This window comes from Geotrypetes seraphini, chromosome 5, assembly GCF_902459505.1.
Source record: "Geotrypetes seraphini chromosome 5, aGeoSer1.1, whole genome shotgun sequence".
Classification (NCBI taxonomy): Eukaryota; Metazoa; Chordata; class Amphibia; order Gymnophiona; family Dermophiidae; genus Geotrypetes; species Geotrypetes seraphini.
The window spans coordinates 69,138,581-69,155,518 of record NC_047088.1 but is presented as its reverse complement, the minus strand read 5'-3'; the positions used below and the strand labels follow the sequence as shown (position 1 = coordinate 69,155,518).

The 16,938-nt window shown below is 43.7% G+C and overlaps 1 protein-coding gene across 1 annotated transcript in view; it reads right to left on the bottom strand.

The window, feature by feature from the left end:
• The window catches only part of BTK (Bruton tyrosine kinase), a 103,350-nt gene that overhangs the window by 63,359 nt on the left and 23,053 nt on the right, over nucleotides 1-16,938 (bottom strand). The window contains exons 2-4 of the mRNA XM_033943900.1: nucleotides 10,855-11,035; nucleotides 6,741-6,839; nucleotides 2,736-2,804 (exon numbers count right to left, since the gene is read on the bottom strand). Coding sequence (XP_033799791.1) covers nucleotides 2,736-2,804; nucleotides 6,741-6,839; nucleotides 10,855-10,992 — 306 coding nt within the window. The 5' untranslated portion in view covers nucleotides 10,993-11,035. The remainder of the gene's footprint in view (nucleotides 1-2,735; nucleotides 2,805-6,740; nucleotides 6,840-10,854; nucleotides 11,036-16,938) is intronic.

The following is a 16,938-nucleotide window of genomic DNA, read 5'->3' as shown; positions in this document are numbered from 1 at the left end:
CGGGTTGCACTTCTTTCTGATTGTGCATCCAATATTTCTTTCTTTCTTTCTCTCTTTCTCCCCATCCCCTTTGGGTCCAGGTCTCTCTCTTTCTTTCTCCAGTCTCATCCCCTTTGGGTCCAGGTCTCTCTCTCTTTTCCCTCTGTTACCCTCCCCAGATCGAGTGTCAGTTCTTCTTTGTACCTTTGTTCTAGGTCTTCCTCTCTCTCCCTCCTCTGTTATGATCTTGCATCTCTCTGCTCTTCCTCAGGGTCTCTCCCCCTCTGTCTGCACCTCGCATAGTCCTGCATCAGCTTCCTGTCTTTCCCCTTTGGTCCAGGCTTTTCTCTCTCTAGTTTTTCTTCTGCTTACAACCCCCCCCCCCCCCGCTTTCTCTACCTCGTTCTCTCCTACCTTCTTCCCTCCCTCCTTCCTATGTCCCCCTCACTGCCTTCCATCCTTTGTCCCACCAACTCCCTCAAAGCCAGCCAGCCTACCTCCCTCCCTCCCTGCCATGCCAAAGCCAGCCTGCCTGCCTCCCTCTCTCCGAAGCCTGCTATCGCCAATTCAAACCCCTCTCCCGGTCTGCCACCACTGCTGCTTCCCACCCGCTGCCCGCTGTAACTGAAGAAAAGGAAGGTCTAGGCACTGGCCCACAAACCTTCTTCCCGACGTCAATTCTGACACTGGAGAGGAAGTTCCGGGCCAGCCAATTGCTGCCTGGCTGGCCCGGAACTTCCTCTCCAACGTCAGAATTGACGTCGGGAAGAAGGTTTGTGGGCCGGTGCCTGGACTTTCCATTTCAGTTGCAGCGGGCAGTGGGCGGGAAGCAGAAGCAGGAAGTAGTGCTGCCCGATTCAGGAAAAAAATTTTGATTTGATTCAATTCAGCCTATTTAATTGATTTTTCGATTCAATTCAATTTTCCTGCCCAATTGGGTGTGTTTTTCGAACATCCTGGTGGGTTTATTTTATAACCTCTTCATTCCCTTTGCCCTCTCCTACCCACACTGATGCTGTGGTGTAAACAAAATAAACAAACAAAAAATACTTTTCCTCTCTCTGTTAAATCCTAGCTCATGTTCGCGGTCTAACACCAGCTCTGGCAGGATACACATTTCAAATCTGACACAATGTTGTCTGGTCATTGTTCAAATCATATTGGTCCCAGGCTTTGGTTGTCTTCTGATCAGGGTCTCCTTCTTTTTTCGTGCTAACCATCCATCTTCCATATCTGTCCTCCCCTTCCGTTTCCCTTCCCCGGAGGTCTGGCATCTTTCCTTTTTTTTGTCTCCATCCCCGCAGCTGCAGAGATGGACCCTACCATCCCCAGATCCACTATCTCTCCTTTTCTTAACTACCCTTTCATCCTGCATCTCTCCCTGCTTCCCCACCACCCCAGGGTTCACCATCTCTCCCATTCTCTTCCCAACTACCCTCCTATCCAGTATCTCTATTCTCCTCCCTTTACACCATCCCTTGTGTCCAATTTCTCTCCCTTTCTGTTCCTTGCCTCCCTAAAGCCCATTGTCCACCATCTCTTTCCCTCTCCTCTGTTTTTGGATCCATTATTTCTCCCCCCCCCAAATCAGGCATATGCTTGTCTCTTTGAACCCCCTTCCGTACCTCCCTCCGTGTGCTTCTATACCAGGGCCCCCTCCCCTGAAGGCCTGCACCCCTTCTTAAGGGCTGTTCCCCCCTGAAGGCCTGGGATGTTCTCCCCTGAAGGCCTGGGCTGTTTCCCCAGAAGGCCTGCACCCCCTGAAGATCTGCACCCCCTCCGAATGGCTGTTCCCAACTGACCCTTCCCCCCCTCGCCCCTAAAGCAGGAGCGGTTTTCAAACCACTACCAAACTCTGAAATGGGAGCAGCAGCTGCTCCTTCATATGCCCGTGCTCCGGCCTCAGTGCTGCCTCAAATGCCGGGGGATCCAGAGATCATGCGTGAAGTTGTGGGACTTTTCCTCATGCTGCTCCTGGATGTGCTTGCGATCGTGGGCAACGTGGCTGTCACCACGGTGATCGTGAAGACCCCTCAGCTTAGGAAGTTCATGTTCGTGGTGCATATGTGCCACATCGACACTCTAGCCACTCCCACTGTCATGCCCCTGGAAACTTGGGAACTTGGATGGTGGCCAGCTCTGCGGTCTTCTGCAAGGTGGAAGTCGGGGATGAATTCTGTTGGCTCTACGTCTCCCTGGGTGTTTGTTTCAGCTACGCCTCGAGTCTCACTATTTCTGCGATCACCATCGAACGATATTATTATATTGTGCATCATTTGCGCTTTAGAGGGCGAGAGGGGAGGGTCAGTCACCGAATTGGGAGGCCGATGTTTTTTTTTAAAGTAAATAGATTTGAATTGATTCACTCAAAGGGAATCGGTGAATCGATTTGAATTGTGAATTGGTCAGCACTATTGGCGGTGGACCCGGAGGGGGGGTTGAATTGGCAGTAGCAGGTTTTGGAGGGAGGGAGGCAGACAGGCAGGCTGGCTTTGGTGCGACAGGGAGGGAGAAGAAGCAATCACCTGTCCCATTGTCCCCATGCACAGCTTCGGTACGCTGTCTCTGAAAACGGGATATTTTGGCATCCCAAAGCTGTGCGTGGGGACAATGGGACAGGGGATCTAAAAATAGGACGGTCCTGTTCAAAACAGGACATATGGTCACATTATTCTTGGAGCTCAGTGCCTTGTTTGCACGTCACAGCTAATATATGCAACTCACATCAATAGTCCCCATGAGCATTGGAACCTTACCTGGAACGGGTAAGGAAATCTCTCAATAATCGAGATCTGTTCTGTTTCATTTACACCATCCCCTTTTCGCTGTAATAAAAGAAGAGCAGAACAAAGGCATGATTGAGTACAAATCTGCAGCCAATGGTGCTGAACATTCCAAATGATGAACATTCTAAATCGTTGTACTGAAACTACAAAATTAACAAGTAACTGAGGGGGCTAGATTTTGATTCAGTGCAAGGTATACTCATGATTTGTAATTTTGATTAATAGGAAAATCTAAACTACAGATAGGACTGAGGCAGGTGCTACTTTACAGACTAACTGATTTATTGAGGCCTGACCATATACAGAATAATTCTCAGTCATATTATAGACTGTGCAACTGAAAAAAAAAGAAGAAATAACAGCTTTCTTTGTCCACCACTGTAGAGGTGGGTCTGCATATAGAAGCCTCTGTAAGATCTTTGTATGCACACCAGTCGTTGCCTACCTTCTCCCAGGGAAAGGGTCAGAATACCTCCAAACACCCATTGCTTCCTGACTCAGAAATCCATCTTTCTTTGGATTCAGACTAAGAACCCAGGGCTCAGAGTCAGTGACTAGTGCCACAATATACTTACTTAGGGTTACCAGATTTTCCTTTGGGAAAATCCAGACTCATGGCCACGCCCCCAGGACCGCCCAGTTACACCTCTGTCACACCAAGCCTCTCTCTGGGGAACAGAAACTTTGGTAGATCTATGTACAAACTTGGGTGAGCAATTACTTTGTCTGTCTGCTTGCACAAGTTGATAGAAGCCATGGCCTTCACAGTCATCAAGTGAACTCCTAGTTGTTTTAAGGTCTCCCTGATCAATGTCAGGTGTCTGAAAATATTGAGGAATGGGTCCACCTGTGCTAAGAATTCAGAACATTTGGCCCCATTAAGGATATGGTAAAAAAGATTTACTGGCAAGCCTGTATTCTCTCTACATGATTCACAAGTAGAAGCCATAGGTGTAGTTTGCTTGCTTACTCTGGGATAGGGCAAAGCATAAGGAAGTAAACCTTTGACAGTCTGTGCCCTGAAAATGGCAAGGATATATCAAGATTAATATATATGTTATATTGCATCATATGCTAAGAGTTTATCTTATTGGGCAGACTGGATGGGTCATACAAATCTTTATCTGACATCATCTAGTATTGACAGCGAAGAGAAGGAACTAATTCACCATTAGCACCTGCAACCTTTGTGGGAGTGCTATCCCCCACCATGCCCACTCTATATTATATCTATGACAGAAGCTGGGAAAGTAACCCACAATTTGGATTCTAGCAGCACTGCCTAGTGAGCCTCCTGCCTAATAAGTACAGGAAAGACCCAATGGCCAGTATGTATAGCTGACCAGATAAGGTAAGGCGTCAATGTACTTCTTGACCCAATTCCAGAAATATTATCAGGGATCAGTTGACCTTCGCTAGATATGCTGCAAACTCATACAGCAGTTGGAGAAGCATCATGAGATATAAGCTAAATTCAAATGCTTGAAGTTTGGATGAGGTAACTGAGATTCACTCTTTCAAATACTTGCTCATGATCAAGTGTGAGCAATATGATTGACATAGCAGCCCTGTGGACAAAATAAATCAAACCCAGATGATATATCACATATGATCCTGCTCATGATTGCGGAGGACTGTTCAAGGAGAATCAGATTTGTTAGCATAGACTTGGCCACAGCAAGACTGCTATTAAGGGATCTTCTGTACATAGTCCCCAATTCCCATAGCAGTTTAAGGAAAGATTCTGCAGCAAAGTTTAAGAAATATATTGATGGAAAAGGGACCATAGCAATCAGTGCTTAAAAGGGAGTAAGACAATAGAAAATACAAGAAGGGATCCTGGGAATGGATGAGAGAGAGAAAAAACCAGAGAGGGAAGGAGGGAATCTGAAACTAAGAGAGGGAGGAAAAAAATCCACTTACGCTTCTCTTTCTGAATCCAGTCCCTTCTCTCACTCATATACTATGGCCTTTTTAATCCTCTTGTTCAAACCTCACAGTCTTTCTCATCCTCTGTCTCCCTGCACACTTTTCGAATTTCCACATTAGTATCACATAGTCTGTTTCATCACCTCACTCTTTTTCAGTGTACATCTGATGACCTCACTCACTAACAACAGTTCCTCTGATCCATTCACTTACTATCCATAGCCCCTCTAGTCCCCTCACTCATGATCCACAGCTCCTCGAATCCCCTCAGTCACTCTTCCCTGAACCACCTCTCCTCTTACTCACTCCCTTGTTCCCACGTCCTCAGTCACTCCCCTTTCTGCTCCTCATATGTCTCACTTTCCTTGTATCCTACCCCCTAACTCACCTTCACCCATTCTCTCACTCTTGTTTCTCCAATCCCTTCACTTACCTTCCTACCTCAGTTTGCGGAGACTAGATGCTTTGGACAATGGCTTTATTGATTGTGGTATCTATGTAGATTAATAGAAAACTAGGTAATAAGACAAGGAATTGGGGGGGGGGGGGGCTCGGTGTTGGATTTAGTGTTGAAAGAACAAGACATAAGGTGACAGCCTAAAATGGTGTCCTAGTGGAAGTGATAGAGGCATAATTGAGACTGATAAGGAAGACAGTGTTATAAAAGGAGTTCAAAAGTTCAGATGAAAAACATGGGTGGTGGGGATCTGATGCTGGGATGAGTATGGGAATGTACGTACTTATCTACCCAAACTGGAAAAACTATTACTGGGCAACATGAATGGACCAATTTGGTCTCTTACCTCGTCTAGATTGAATGTAGGTAGCCCAAAGTTGGACACACAGATCCCAGATGTAAACTGATCAGTCAATTAGGTGCTAACAATCAATTATTGGAGTTAATCGGCACTTAATTGGCAGTAAATAGAAGTTATATGCACATCTGTCTTGCGCCTTATTCTATAACATACACACCTAATTTCATAGCATACAACCTCAAAAGGGGGCATGGCCATGGGAAGGATATAGGCAGGTCAGGGAGCATTCTCAGAAATTAGTTTCAATGTTATAGAATACTTGGATTTATGTGCCCAACTGCCATCATTTGGGCATGAGAATTTACACCAGGTTTCAGTGCTTAGCGCGGATCTTAACAGCACCTAACTTTGGGTGCTGTTTACTGAATCTGTTCTTCAATGTTGTCAACTAAACCCAGGTACAGTGTGAGACCACTGGGACAGACAGGGAAAATGCTTGAGTACCTGAAAAAATTCATGTAAACCGTTCTGAGCTCCCCTGGAAGAACGGTATAGAAAATTGAATAAATAAATAAAATAATCCATAGCCACGGTAACCTCACTGTCATTCACAATACTGAAAGAGATCGACATCGAGCCCAGAGAGCCCGATTCTGGAAGCAGCACCTGCTACGTGTCAATCACCAGTAGGTGCCACGTCCAGAATTGTGTCTTTTTTCTTCTATAGACGCCTTAAATGTAGGCCAGCATTTTAAGGCTTACATTTAAGATATCTGACTCACACCTTCGAGAAGTGTCTAGGCATGTTTATGGATGCCTAAGGCCACTTCCGGCATAAACCACGCCTATGCCAGCCTTAGGCATCTGTAGGCGTGCACTTCTGTACATGTGCGAACAATGCCTACATTGTAGGCGTTCTTTGCCCCATCGATTTTTAAAAAAAAACATGTTTCCCAATTTGTTTGTTAGACGCTGTAGGACGCCATTTTAAAAATCAGGCCCAGAGTATCAGTTACGCTAAGGATAGTGATAATTCTGCTCAAGCCAGAGGCACACATGGTATCAACAGCACAGTTCCTAGCAATTAAAGTGGCATTATCAGGACTGGAATCTCGAGAAACACAAGTAGAAAGCATTATTGCTGCTGAGTTGGCCTCAGATGAGGGGACCACAGAGGAGGGAGGCTTGAGAATATGGGAAGTTCTGGTCTGAGGTGAAAATATCTGAGGCATTGGAAGGAGAAAAGGGAAGGCCACGGCAATTCAATGAAATGTTCTCACTTTCTCACCTGTACTTGCCTCTCAGGAGGAGGGTTCTCTTCTGGGATGACCGTTTCCACACAGGTAATTTTCTCTGTGTCCACTGACCCTTTCTTACTGCCCCTTCGCTATAGAGTAGGAAGGAGAGGAAAAGGTATTAGGAAAACAACAAACAAAGATGAAAGGCTCCCTTACTTCTCATCACTGCAACACCCTATTCTCTATGTCAACCTAGTATTCTAACCATTAGGCTACTCTTACATTCCAATGAAATAAATTGGCAATGCAACCCTAATTTCTATAACGGTCACATGAAAATGAAATGAGATCTTAAGCTTGAATACCTTTGCATACATTGCAGAACAAATCATACTGTACATACGTACATTGAATTGATAATGAGTGTGACTGTTGGGCAGAGTGAATGGCCCATTCAGGCTTTTATCTGCTGTCATTTTCAAAAGAGAAACATTCAAAAATAGAATAAGTGGCCTTTGGACTTTTTTCTTGCTAAAACATCCAAATCACTATTTTCAAAACTCATATCTTAAATGTTTTTCTAGGCTGGTTGTCTCCTGTTTGTCTAACTTCTAAGGCATGTTTTGGGCGACTTAGGACTTGGACAATTTGCAGGGATAATCGTGCTCAAACTGACCAGATGACTGCTGTAGGGATTAAGGCGTGAAAGAAATAGTACATTTCAGCCTGTATGACAGCTTCAGATAGGCACACAGCCACATCTCAGCAGAGAAGAGAGGCATTCTAAGGGGTACTACAGTTAACATCACATTAAAAAGTCCCAGGCACATATCTCACCATAACCTGCTTATATTATATGGTGAGCCCTCTAAAACCCACCCAAAACTTTCAGTACATACATAGAGATGGGTTATGATAAGATGTGTGCCTGGAACTTTCTAATATGACATTCTTTGCAGTATACCCTAGAGTGCCCCTCTGCTCTGCTGAAATGTCTCTGTGGCTACTCTGATAAAATGCGGACTGCTTCTACATCCCAATGGCGTGTTTGTGTGCGGTTTTCTTTTGGACATTTTGTTTTCAAGAATGGTCCTAAAAAATAGGCATGCTAAACTCAAAAACGTCTAGAAAATGGTCATTTTCAAAACAAAAAGTTAAGGCTTTTGCTGATTTGAAAATGTTCATTTTCTCTATTGGATTTTTGGACATCCAAACTCAGACACCCTATTGAAAATGCCCCTCCATGTTACTATGCCATCTTGCTATACATGAACTAGCAAATCCCAAGATTAAGGGGCTGGCATGTACATTGTGAAGGGGATATTATTGATTTAATTTCTCTCAGATTTGGATAGAGACCCAATGAAGTTTTATAGAAATGCCTTTAAAACAAATAGGAGGAAATATTTTTTCACTCAGTGAGTAGTTACTCTCTAGAACTCATTGCCAGAGGATGTTGAACAGCAGTTAGCATAACTGGGTTTAAAAAATGTTTGAACAAGTTTCTGGAGGAAACGTCCATAGCCTCCTATTGAGCCAGACATGGCAGAAGCCACTGCTTGTCCTGGGATTGATAGTTTAGAATGTTGCTGCTATTTTGGTTTCTGCCAGGTACTTGTGATCTGGATTGGCCACTGTTGGAAACAGGTCTAGATGGACCATTATTCTGACCCTCTATGGCTATTCTTATGTTCTTATGTGGACATGGGAGTAAAATCCTTTTTTAGAAGGGCAGGTCTGTTAGGAGTCCAAAACCGACCTTAGCTCATTAATTTACATTCTTCATTTTCTAATTAGAGATCCTCTATGTTTATCCCATGCTTTTTTGAATTCCATCACTGTTTTCCTCTCCACCATTTCCCTCAGGAGGGCATTCCAGGCATCTACCACCCTCTCCGTTAAAAAGAATTTCCTAACATTGCTCCTGAGTTTTCTTCCCCGCAACCTCAAATTATGCCCTCTAGTTTTACCATTTTCTCTTCTCTGGAAAAGATTTGGTTCTATATTAATACCTTTCAAGTATTTAAACATCTGTATCATATCTCCCCTGTCTTTTTTCTTTGGCATTTCTGGGCCATAGACCGTAGAAATACGCTCAGTACTATCCATAGGTTCCAACTATTGGAGTTGCTGTTGATACTCACTCCATCTGGTCATTTACGGGATTCAGACTGTAAAAGTCTGCCCAGCACTGTCCTCATGTTCCAAATTACTGGAGTTCCCGTTTAAGCCCTCCCCAGTCCATCCTAAACTGAATTCCCATATATGGGGCACAGACCATGTAAGTGTGCCAAGTACCAGCCTTAGTTCTTCAATTTATATCATTAATTTTCTAATTAGAGATCCTCTGTGTTCATCTCACACTTTTTTGAATTCTATGACTGTTTTCATCACCACTATCTTTCTCAGGAGTACATTCCAGGCATCAACCATCCTCTACATGAAAAAGAATTTCCTAACATCTGTGAGAAGTTTCTCTCTCTCTCCTCTCAACATGAGAAATGAGTTGATGCTCTGAGTGGCATTTCCCTCCAGTATAGGTCTAGTGCATTTTGCAGCATGCCTAGCATGGAGGAATCCAACCTCAGCTCTTGCCAAATCTGGTTCTCAGGATATCCACAATGAACATGCATAAAATATATTTGTATACAATGGAGCCAGGGCATGCAAATAGATTTCATGCATATTCATTGGGAAAATCCTGAAAAACTGCTGCAAGTGTTAGGTTCTTAGCTTTGAGGTCTAGCTAATCTGCCTAATGGTTAGGCTGGCTTTGCCCACTCCCTCAATATAGAACGGGGAGTCCCAAACTCTGGTGTTTGGGCCACAATCATCCCATTCCTCCAACTTGTTTGATGCTCCTAGTATAAAATGGATCCTAGCCCATTCAAATTTTAACTCCTCTACTGAGTGTGCATCCCAATGGGCTTGTAGCAGTGGCAGCAATTTCAGAAATCCTACCTCACATGACCTGGATCCTTTCATGCGATCTGCCAGAAACAGGAAGTTGAATCAGAGGGGACAAAACATGGCAGAGTGCAGGGAAGGCTCTAGGGTAGGGTTACCATATGGCTCCAAAAATGGAGGACAAATTGAGACATCTGGGTTTTACTTCCATTGCTTTCAATGGAAGTAAAACCCAGATGTCTCTATCTCTCCTTCTTACTTCCAATCCATCCTGTTTTTTCTGGAGCCATATGGTAACCCTAATCCAGGGAGTGCAGAAATGCCAAGGGCAAACCATCAGAGTATGAATGGGCACACCACTGACTATCAAGCCTTGTATTGAATAATGCTGGTGAGAGGAGGATGCGGGGGGGGAAGGAGGTGCCACCGCTCTGGGCGTCTCCTACCCTCGCTACGCCACTGGCCACTTGGTTTACTTCTCTAAGGCTTGCCTCTCAGGAAGGCAGTGATCAAAGATCCGTGCACTGGTACTGAAGTTCTAAAGAGTGAAAAATAGGGCTCAAAGAGTGTGAGAATAAGAAAGCTCTCAAATGAGTGTGATGGCATCTCTGGGAGAATGAGGTACGATTTATTTAATTGTTGTTGCTGCTATGAGTCCAGTGGGTACAGCTGTGGCAGCTGAAGCGACAGAGGAAATGTAGGACCATGGGGGAAATAGGGAGAGATGATAATCTGCATGGGAGAAAGCATAAGGAAGAAAGAGGGATCATAGGGGAGATACTGGACCATGAGCTGGAGAAAGGGAAGAGAGAGGGAGGAGATTCTCAATCGCATGAAAAATGATAGGGGAGATGCTGGACCATTGCCTTTTATGCCGCAGGTTCCTGAACTATGGTCCCATAACCTTAACCATGTTTGCTGAAAGTGGTGGAACGAAGTACTTTATTTTTTAGTAGGGGGGGGGGGGGGGGGTTGGGAGGACCATACAGCTCAGAAAACTCTCTGGCCCTTTCAGTGATCTGCAAGGTCCAATATAACCTTCAGTCCAAAATATTTGTGGACTCTGGTATAGAAGATGGCAGAACCTCACCTGGCTTTTTCTAGAGGCATGTTAGACTTCTAGAAGTTGATGGTCAGCTTTACTACGCCCTGTGCACTGAAAAGATTTGTGTTTTAGCCTCTTAATGCTGGAAAGTCCAGTACTATGATACCATCTTTTCACTGTATATGCCCATATTTCTAACCTATTAAACTCACCCCACGGTCAAAGTCATACTCATAATAGGAGAGTTTGTTCTCAGTCAGAATAAACAGCCTCTTCTTAAAGTTGAGGGGAGATGTCTTTTTCTTCTGTTGAGATCTCTTCAGGAAAATGCTCTCCAAGATTGTAGCCATGTTTTTCTGCTCTGTGCCTTCAGCCTCCCACTCTTGTTCCTGTCTGAGCAAAACAAAAAGGCCAGACATTTAAAGTTTCCCAATAGCCTTCTGATTTTTTTTTTTTTAAATAACAAATGTGGTATCTCTGCACATTAGTCCAGAAGAAGAAGGAAACACATTGAGCCTCTAGGTCTAATTCAAGTTTATTTAAAATTTGATTTGGTCGCAATATCGTGATTCTTCAGCACAGTAAAAATTGAACACCTTTCACATTCAAATCATGGTAGTCAACACAAGTCCTTTGACCCTTTATTAAAACTGTTAGAAGCCGATTGTGGTTCCCCTCCAACAAGCATTGCTGTAAACATATATTTTTACATTTGTATTGTAAATTGTATTTTTAAATTCAGATTTTAGTTCTTTTAAAAATTGTATTTACATTGCATTGTACAAACACGATATGTTCCAAACTCAGTAGATCTGCATGGCCAGAGTTTCCCCCCATAAGTATCACCTTATTTCCTTTGTTTTTTGTTTCATTTCTTTATACTACCATATTGTCGTTCTCTTTAAAAAAACAACGTCCCCCTTTGCTCAGAACCGACAGGAGTATGTTTGCAGCCAAAAAGAAGGTAAAAGAAAATTCTGTATAATAAGTTTAAGTTTAAAGTCACTGTTTAGAGGAGACACTAATGTTTGTATGTTTTTATTTCTTAGCGTTGCTAGAGATATTTTCCCTGAAACAGCGGGGAGTAACATAGTAACATAGTAGATGACGGCAGATAAAGACCCGAATGGTCCATCCAGTCTGCCCAACCTGATTCAATTTAAATTTTATTTTTTTTTTAATTTTTTCTTCTTAGCTATTTCTGGGCAAGAATCCAAAGCTTTACCCTGTACTGTGCTTGGGTTCCAACTGCCGAAATCTCTGTTAAGACTTACTCCAGCCCATCTACACCCTCCCAGCCATTGAAGCCCTCCCCTGCCCATCCTCCTCCAAACGGCCATACACAGACACAGACCGTGCAAGTCTGCGCAGTAACTGGCCTAGTTCAATATTTAATATTATTTTCCACGTCGGATGTTTAAAAGATACCAGCAAAGGCCTTGGTTTTCTAGAGAAGGAGTTATGCACTTTAAGCTTTACAATCAGAAATGAATTAAAGAAGCTACAAGTTTACAGCACAATTGCACTTTTCAATGCAGCACTTTAAAGCACCAGTGCACTTTCCCAAGATAAGTCCTTTTTTCTGTCGGTTCTGTGTTCCAAAATGAATTGTTAGGTGATTGATTAGTTAATTTAGTATGAAGTAAAAGATCTACATTAATTGAATTTGAAGCAAAAAAATCTTAATTTAAAAAAACAATAAGTAATGAATTAAAAGAATGAATGAAAGTATTGTAGTTTAAAAGGTAAGGAGGATGGGCTCAAGCCAGTGATGTAAGTAGGAGCAAGAAAACAACTTGGCTTGTCTCTTTGAGAAAACCTGTTATGGGTGTAGCTCCATAATCTGAGGCTTGTTCCCCTATTTATAAAATCCTTACAGTATCATTTTGGTTACTGGTGGTTTATATAATTTTTGATAATTTATGCCACATAATACAAGCCTGGAAATTTTACCACGCGGACAAATTAATCCTACCTTCATTTGCAGAGTTGATGTAGTTTCTGTTATATATTAAAGTACTACTACTCTTCTGAGCAAGGATTCTAGAGTGTGTATCAGAGTGAAAGAGAGAAGGAAAGGGAAGTCAGATTAATGCAAGTGGGAGGAGGTGGCTTGGTGGCTAAGACCACAGCACTGTGCTATGACATGGGAAATTTGGTTTAAGATCTCCATCTATTGAAGCCATTTGGGCCTTCATGTGCTGTGTAGATGATGCACTCGGGCTCAGAAAGGGAGGAAAGTTGACTATCACCACTGTAGCCATCCAGCAGACCTATGAGCAGCATCACACCAGCCCTCCAGCCATGGAGAATCTGCTAAAAGCCACTCGTTTATATTGTTCGGGGATGAGGAAATAGCTAAGTCTGCTGGGAAGAAACAAATGTATAAAATTACAGTGGAATAACAACATGAGCACTATTTCCTCCCATCATCACCCATAGATCATTTTCTGGCACATTCTGTGCTTAAACGCTGTCACAGATGAATCTGTGTTTGCTGACATTGTTCATGGCATTTCTAAAGTCCTCACACTTAAGGTTATATTTCCTTATGGGGAGAAAATCCACAGCTAGAACAGTATGAGCTTGACTTCTGCACTCAGAAGTACAGGTAGGCTTTGGTGCTTCTTGCTAGAATGGAGCTTATTGTACTGAGTCTTCAATAAAACATTATGGGGCACTTGGACGAACATTTCTCAAAAACAGCCAAGTGCCGATAATAAAACCGGGTTTGGGACGTATTTCTAAACGACCTAGGCCTTCATAGTGCCGCTCAACGTCCAAAGCTAAACAGGGCGTTTTGGGAGGCGTGTCGAGGGCGGGAGTTGGGCGGGACGTGGGCTGGCTTAGACTTAGTCGTACAGCATGTATAACCCAAAGTTTAACAACAGAGCCTAGACGGAACTTGGACGTTGTGACTTAGACCATGAAAAATATGGTCTAAGTCACAAAATTCCACCTAAACTCACCAGATAGACACAGAAAACACATAACACAGACCCCCACACACTACCACAGTGATCACCAACCCCCCTCCACCAACATAAAAATTTTATTCACAACTTTAAATTTCAGCCTCCAGACCATCATCACCTGGCCGTCTGGCATAGGAAAGCCTAGTTGTCCAGCCCAGAGGCAGCTTAAGTCGTCTTGGGGGTGGATTAGGGACCCATAGAGAGGAGGACCATGCCCATAAGCCCCTGTAATCACTGCATTGATACATAAACATGTGCACTGCCCTATACACCCCTAAACTCTTTTGTACTGGCATATAAGTGGCTCCTGCAGCCATAAGGGCTATTGGGTTGGTAGATATGTGGGTCTAGGGGGATTCTGGAGGTGGTTCGGGGGGCTCACCATAACCTATAAGGGAGCTGTAGGGAGTAGAAGCCATGGCACCCTTTTTGTGAAGTTCACAGCAGTGCCCTGTAAGGTACCCCACTATTTAGGTGGCATGTCTGGGTGTGCAGTCCATCACTTTTCAGACCCCTCCCACGTCCAACAGGGTTTTTTCTAGGCGTTTTGGACTTGGACGGAAATGTGGTATAAAGATGGACGATTTAGCAGCTTGGATGATCAGATCGGCAGGACGTATAATTAGTTGGACGTATCTTTCAAAAATGTGTCTTAGGCTTTTTTTTAACTTTGGACGACATGTGAGATGGATGTAAATGGACTTAGACGACCCTTTTGATTATACCCCTCCACAGTGGTAAGTTTATAACTGTGTGCATTGGTAAAACATATGTGTTTGCTTTCTTCTGGATGGATTTTTTTGGATTTTCAAAGCAAAAGTGTGCATGCAGTATGAAAATTGCTTACGGAGAGACCTCCAAGTGGATATCTGGCTGAGGGGGTTTTTTGGAGCCACATAAACAATAAGATGATGAATCCAAGGGGGAGGGGAAGAGTTATCTTGAAGGCCTTACTCTTCACAACACATCTGGTCTTTGGGTATCACTCTGCTCTCCAGGGTGTATTTCGATATATGAGTCCATTTCACACACAGGCAACTAACTGTAACTCAAAATTTAACAATACCCAAAGGGATCAAACTTCAGGAACACTCAATAATCAAGATGAATAGTAGTAGTAGGATGAATATTTGAGATAGTAAGAGCTCCTTCACTGAAGATACAGCAATGTTTTACAACAACATTATTCTCTTCTCCTAATAAGAGTTGACTCTTCCTTGCTCTTCTCTCACCCACCTCTTTCTGGGCATTAAAAGAAGGGTCCTTTGGATTCTAGCTGAGTTTGCTGGTATAGGGTCTCCTTCCCTTCAGGGCAGCAGCAGTCTCTCCTGAGGAATTAATTCCTTTGTTCAGATATAAGCGAACCTCTACTCCAGGTGAGCTCAGAGACTCATTTGGGTTAGTCCACCATTCATGCAAGCTTGGTAAAAAAAAAAAACAAATCTTCTACATCAGTGGTCTCAAACGTGCGGCCCGCCAGGTACTATTTTGCGGCCCGTGGTCTGTACTAGTGCTGTCTGTACTATGCTGCCCGCTCTTTGCAGCATCCTCCGGCTTCCGTCCTGGCCTCCCGCTCTTACCTTCAGATAATTACTGCAGCCTGCAGAGAGGATTGCCGGTGCTGTAGCGCTCCTTGCAGGCTGCCGTCGTCCTCAGCAGCATGCTCCCTTTGCCCCTGATGTCAGAGGAGGGACGGGACCATAGCAGAGGGAACGTGCTGCGGAGGCCGATGGCAGCTACAGCACTGGTGATCCTCTCTGCAGACTACGGTAATTAGCTGAAACTAAGACCAGGAGGCTAGGGGGGAAGCTAGAGGATGCTGCAAAGAAGGGGGGGGGGAACATGCAGGTCTTCGGGGGGGGGGGGGGGAAGATTTATAAACTATAAAGAGTTTTACCTCATGCAAAATTGTAATTTCTTTAATAAGACATTAACTATTTTTTTCTGCGGCCCTCCAAGTATCTACAAATCCAAAATGTGGCCCTGCAAAGAGTTTGAGTTTGAGACCACTGTTCTACATGGATCCCTCCAAACTGTATGTGGGGAGGCTGGAGATCAGGGTGTGAGAGCCAAGTCAGAGCATTCAGATCAGCTTACAGAATTAAGTAGCCACTTTTCTCTTACTTCCCTTATTTGGAACAGAGTGTTTCCTTATTCCAAGTTCTACTTCCCACAGTAAGTGAAGCCAACAAGATGGTTGGCTTGCTTCCAGGGCAAATTACTTCCTTCTGACCTTCAGAGTTCAGGAAAAAGATATTTTACCACAGAACCTTGCATATACGAGACTACCCTCCCAGTTCCTCCTATAGGCTTGGAGGATGTGGCCTAATGGTTAGAGCTGCTGCCTCAGTACCTTGAGTTGTGAGTTTAATCCCAGCCTGCTCCCTACAACCCTGGGCAAGTCACTTAACCCTCCATTAGACCAGGTACAATGCTTAATTGTGAGCCTGCTTGAACATATGAATAGCCTTTCTGGGTCAGACCAATGGTCCATCAAGTTAGTAGCCCGTTCTCATGGTGCCCCATCCAGGTCACTAGTACCTGGCCAAAACCCAAGGAGTAGCAATATTCCATGCTACCAATCCAGGGCAAGCAGTGGCTTCCCTCATGTCTTTCTCAATAACAGAATATGGACTTATCCTCCAGGAAATTGTCCAAACTTTCTTAAAACCAGCTATGCTATCCGCTCTTACCACAACCTCTGGCAATGCGTTCCAGAGCTTAACTATTCTCTGAGGGAAAAAAATTTCCTCCTATTGGTTTTAAAAGTATTTCCCCTAGTCTTTGTAATTTTTGACGGAGTGAAAATCTATCCATTTGTACCCATTCTGCTCCACTCAGGATTTTGTGGACTTCAATCATATCTTCCCTCAGCTGTCTCCTTTCCAAGCTGAAGAGCCCTAACCATTTTAGTCTTTCCTCATATGAGAGGAGTTCCATCCCCTTTATCATCCTGGTCATCTAGGAAAAATACTTAACTGAATTTTAAACCACTGTGGGTAATCTCATCGTGAAAAAGGCCGTTAATAAATCTAAAATAATAACTTCTATATAGACTCCTGCTGATTCCAGGACACAGCTCTCTCTTGCTTTACCCAGGATGTCCAGAGCTAGGGGTTAACACTAGGCTTTGTGACACCCAGGTTATAAATTTACACCTCTTTGAAGCACATCATTTTTCACAGTTTATTTTTACCCAGAAGTTTGACATCTCAAAAATGTATACATAAGTACAAAGTGCACCCGGCACAACCATCTTGCATGCCTTAATGAGTAACTGTGTATACAGCTGCACATGCATATGTTCACCCATATATTGCA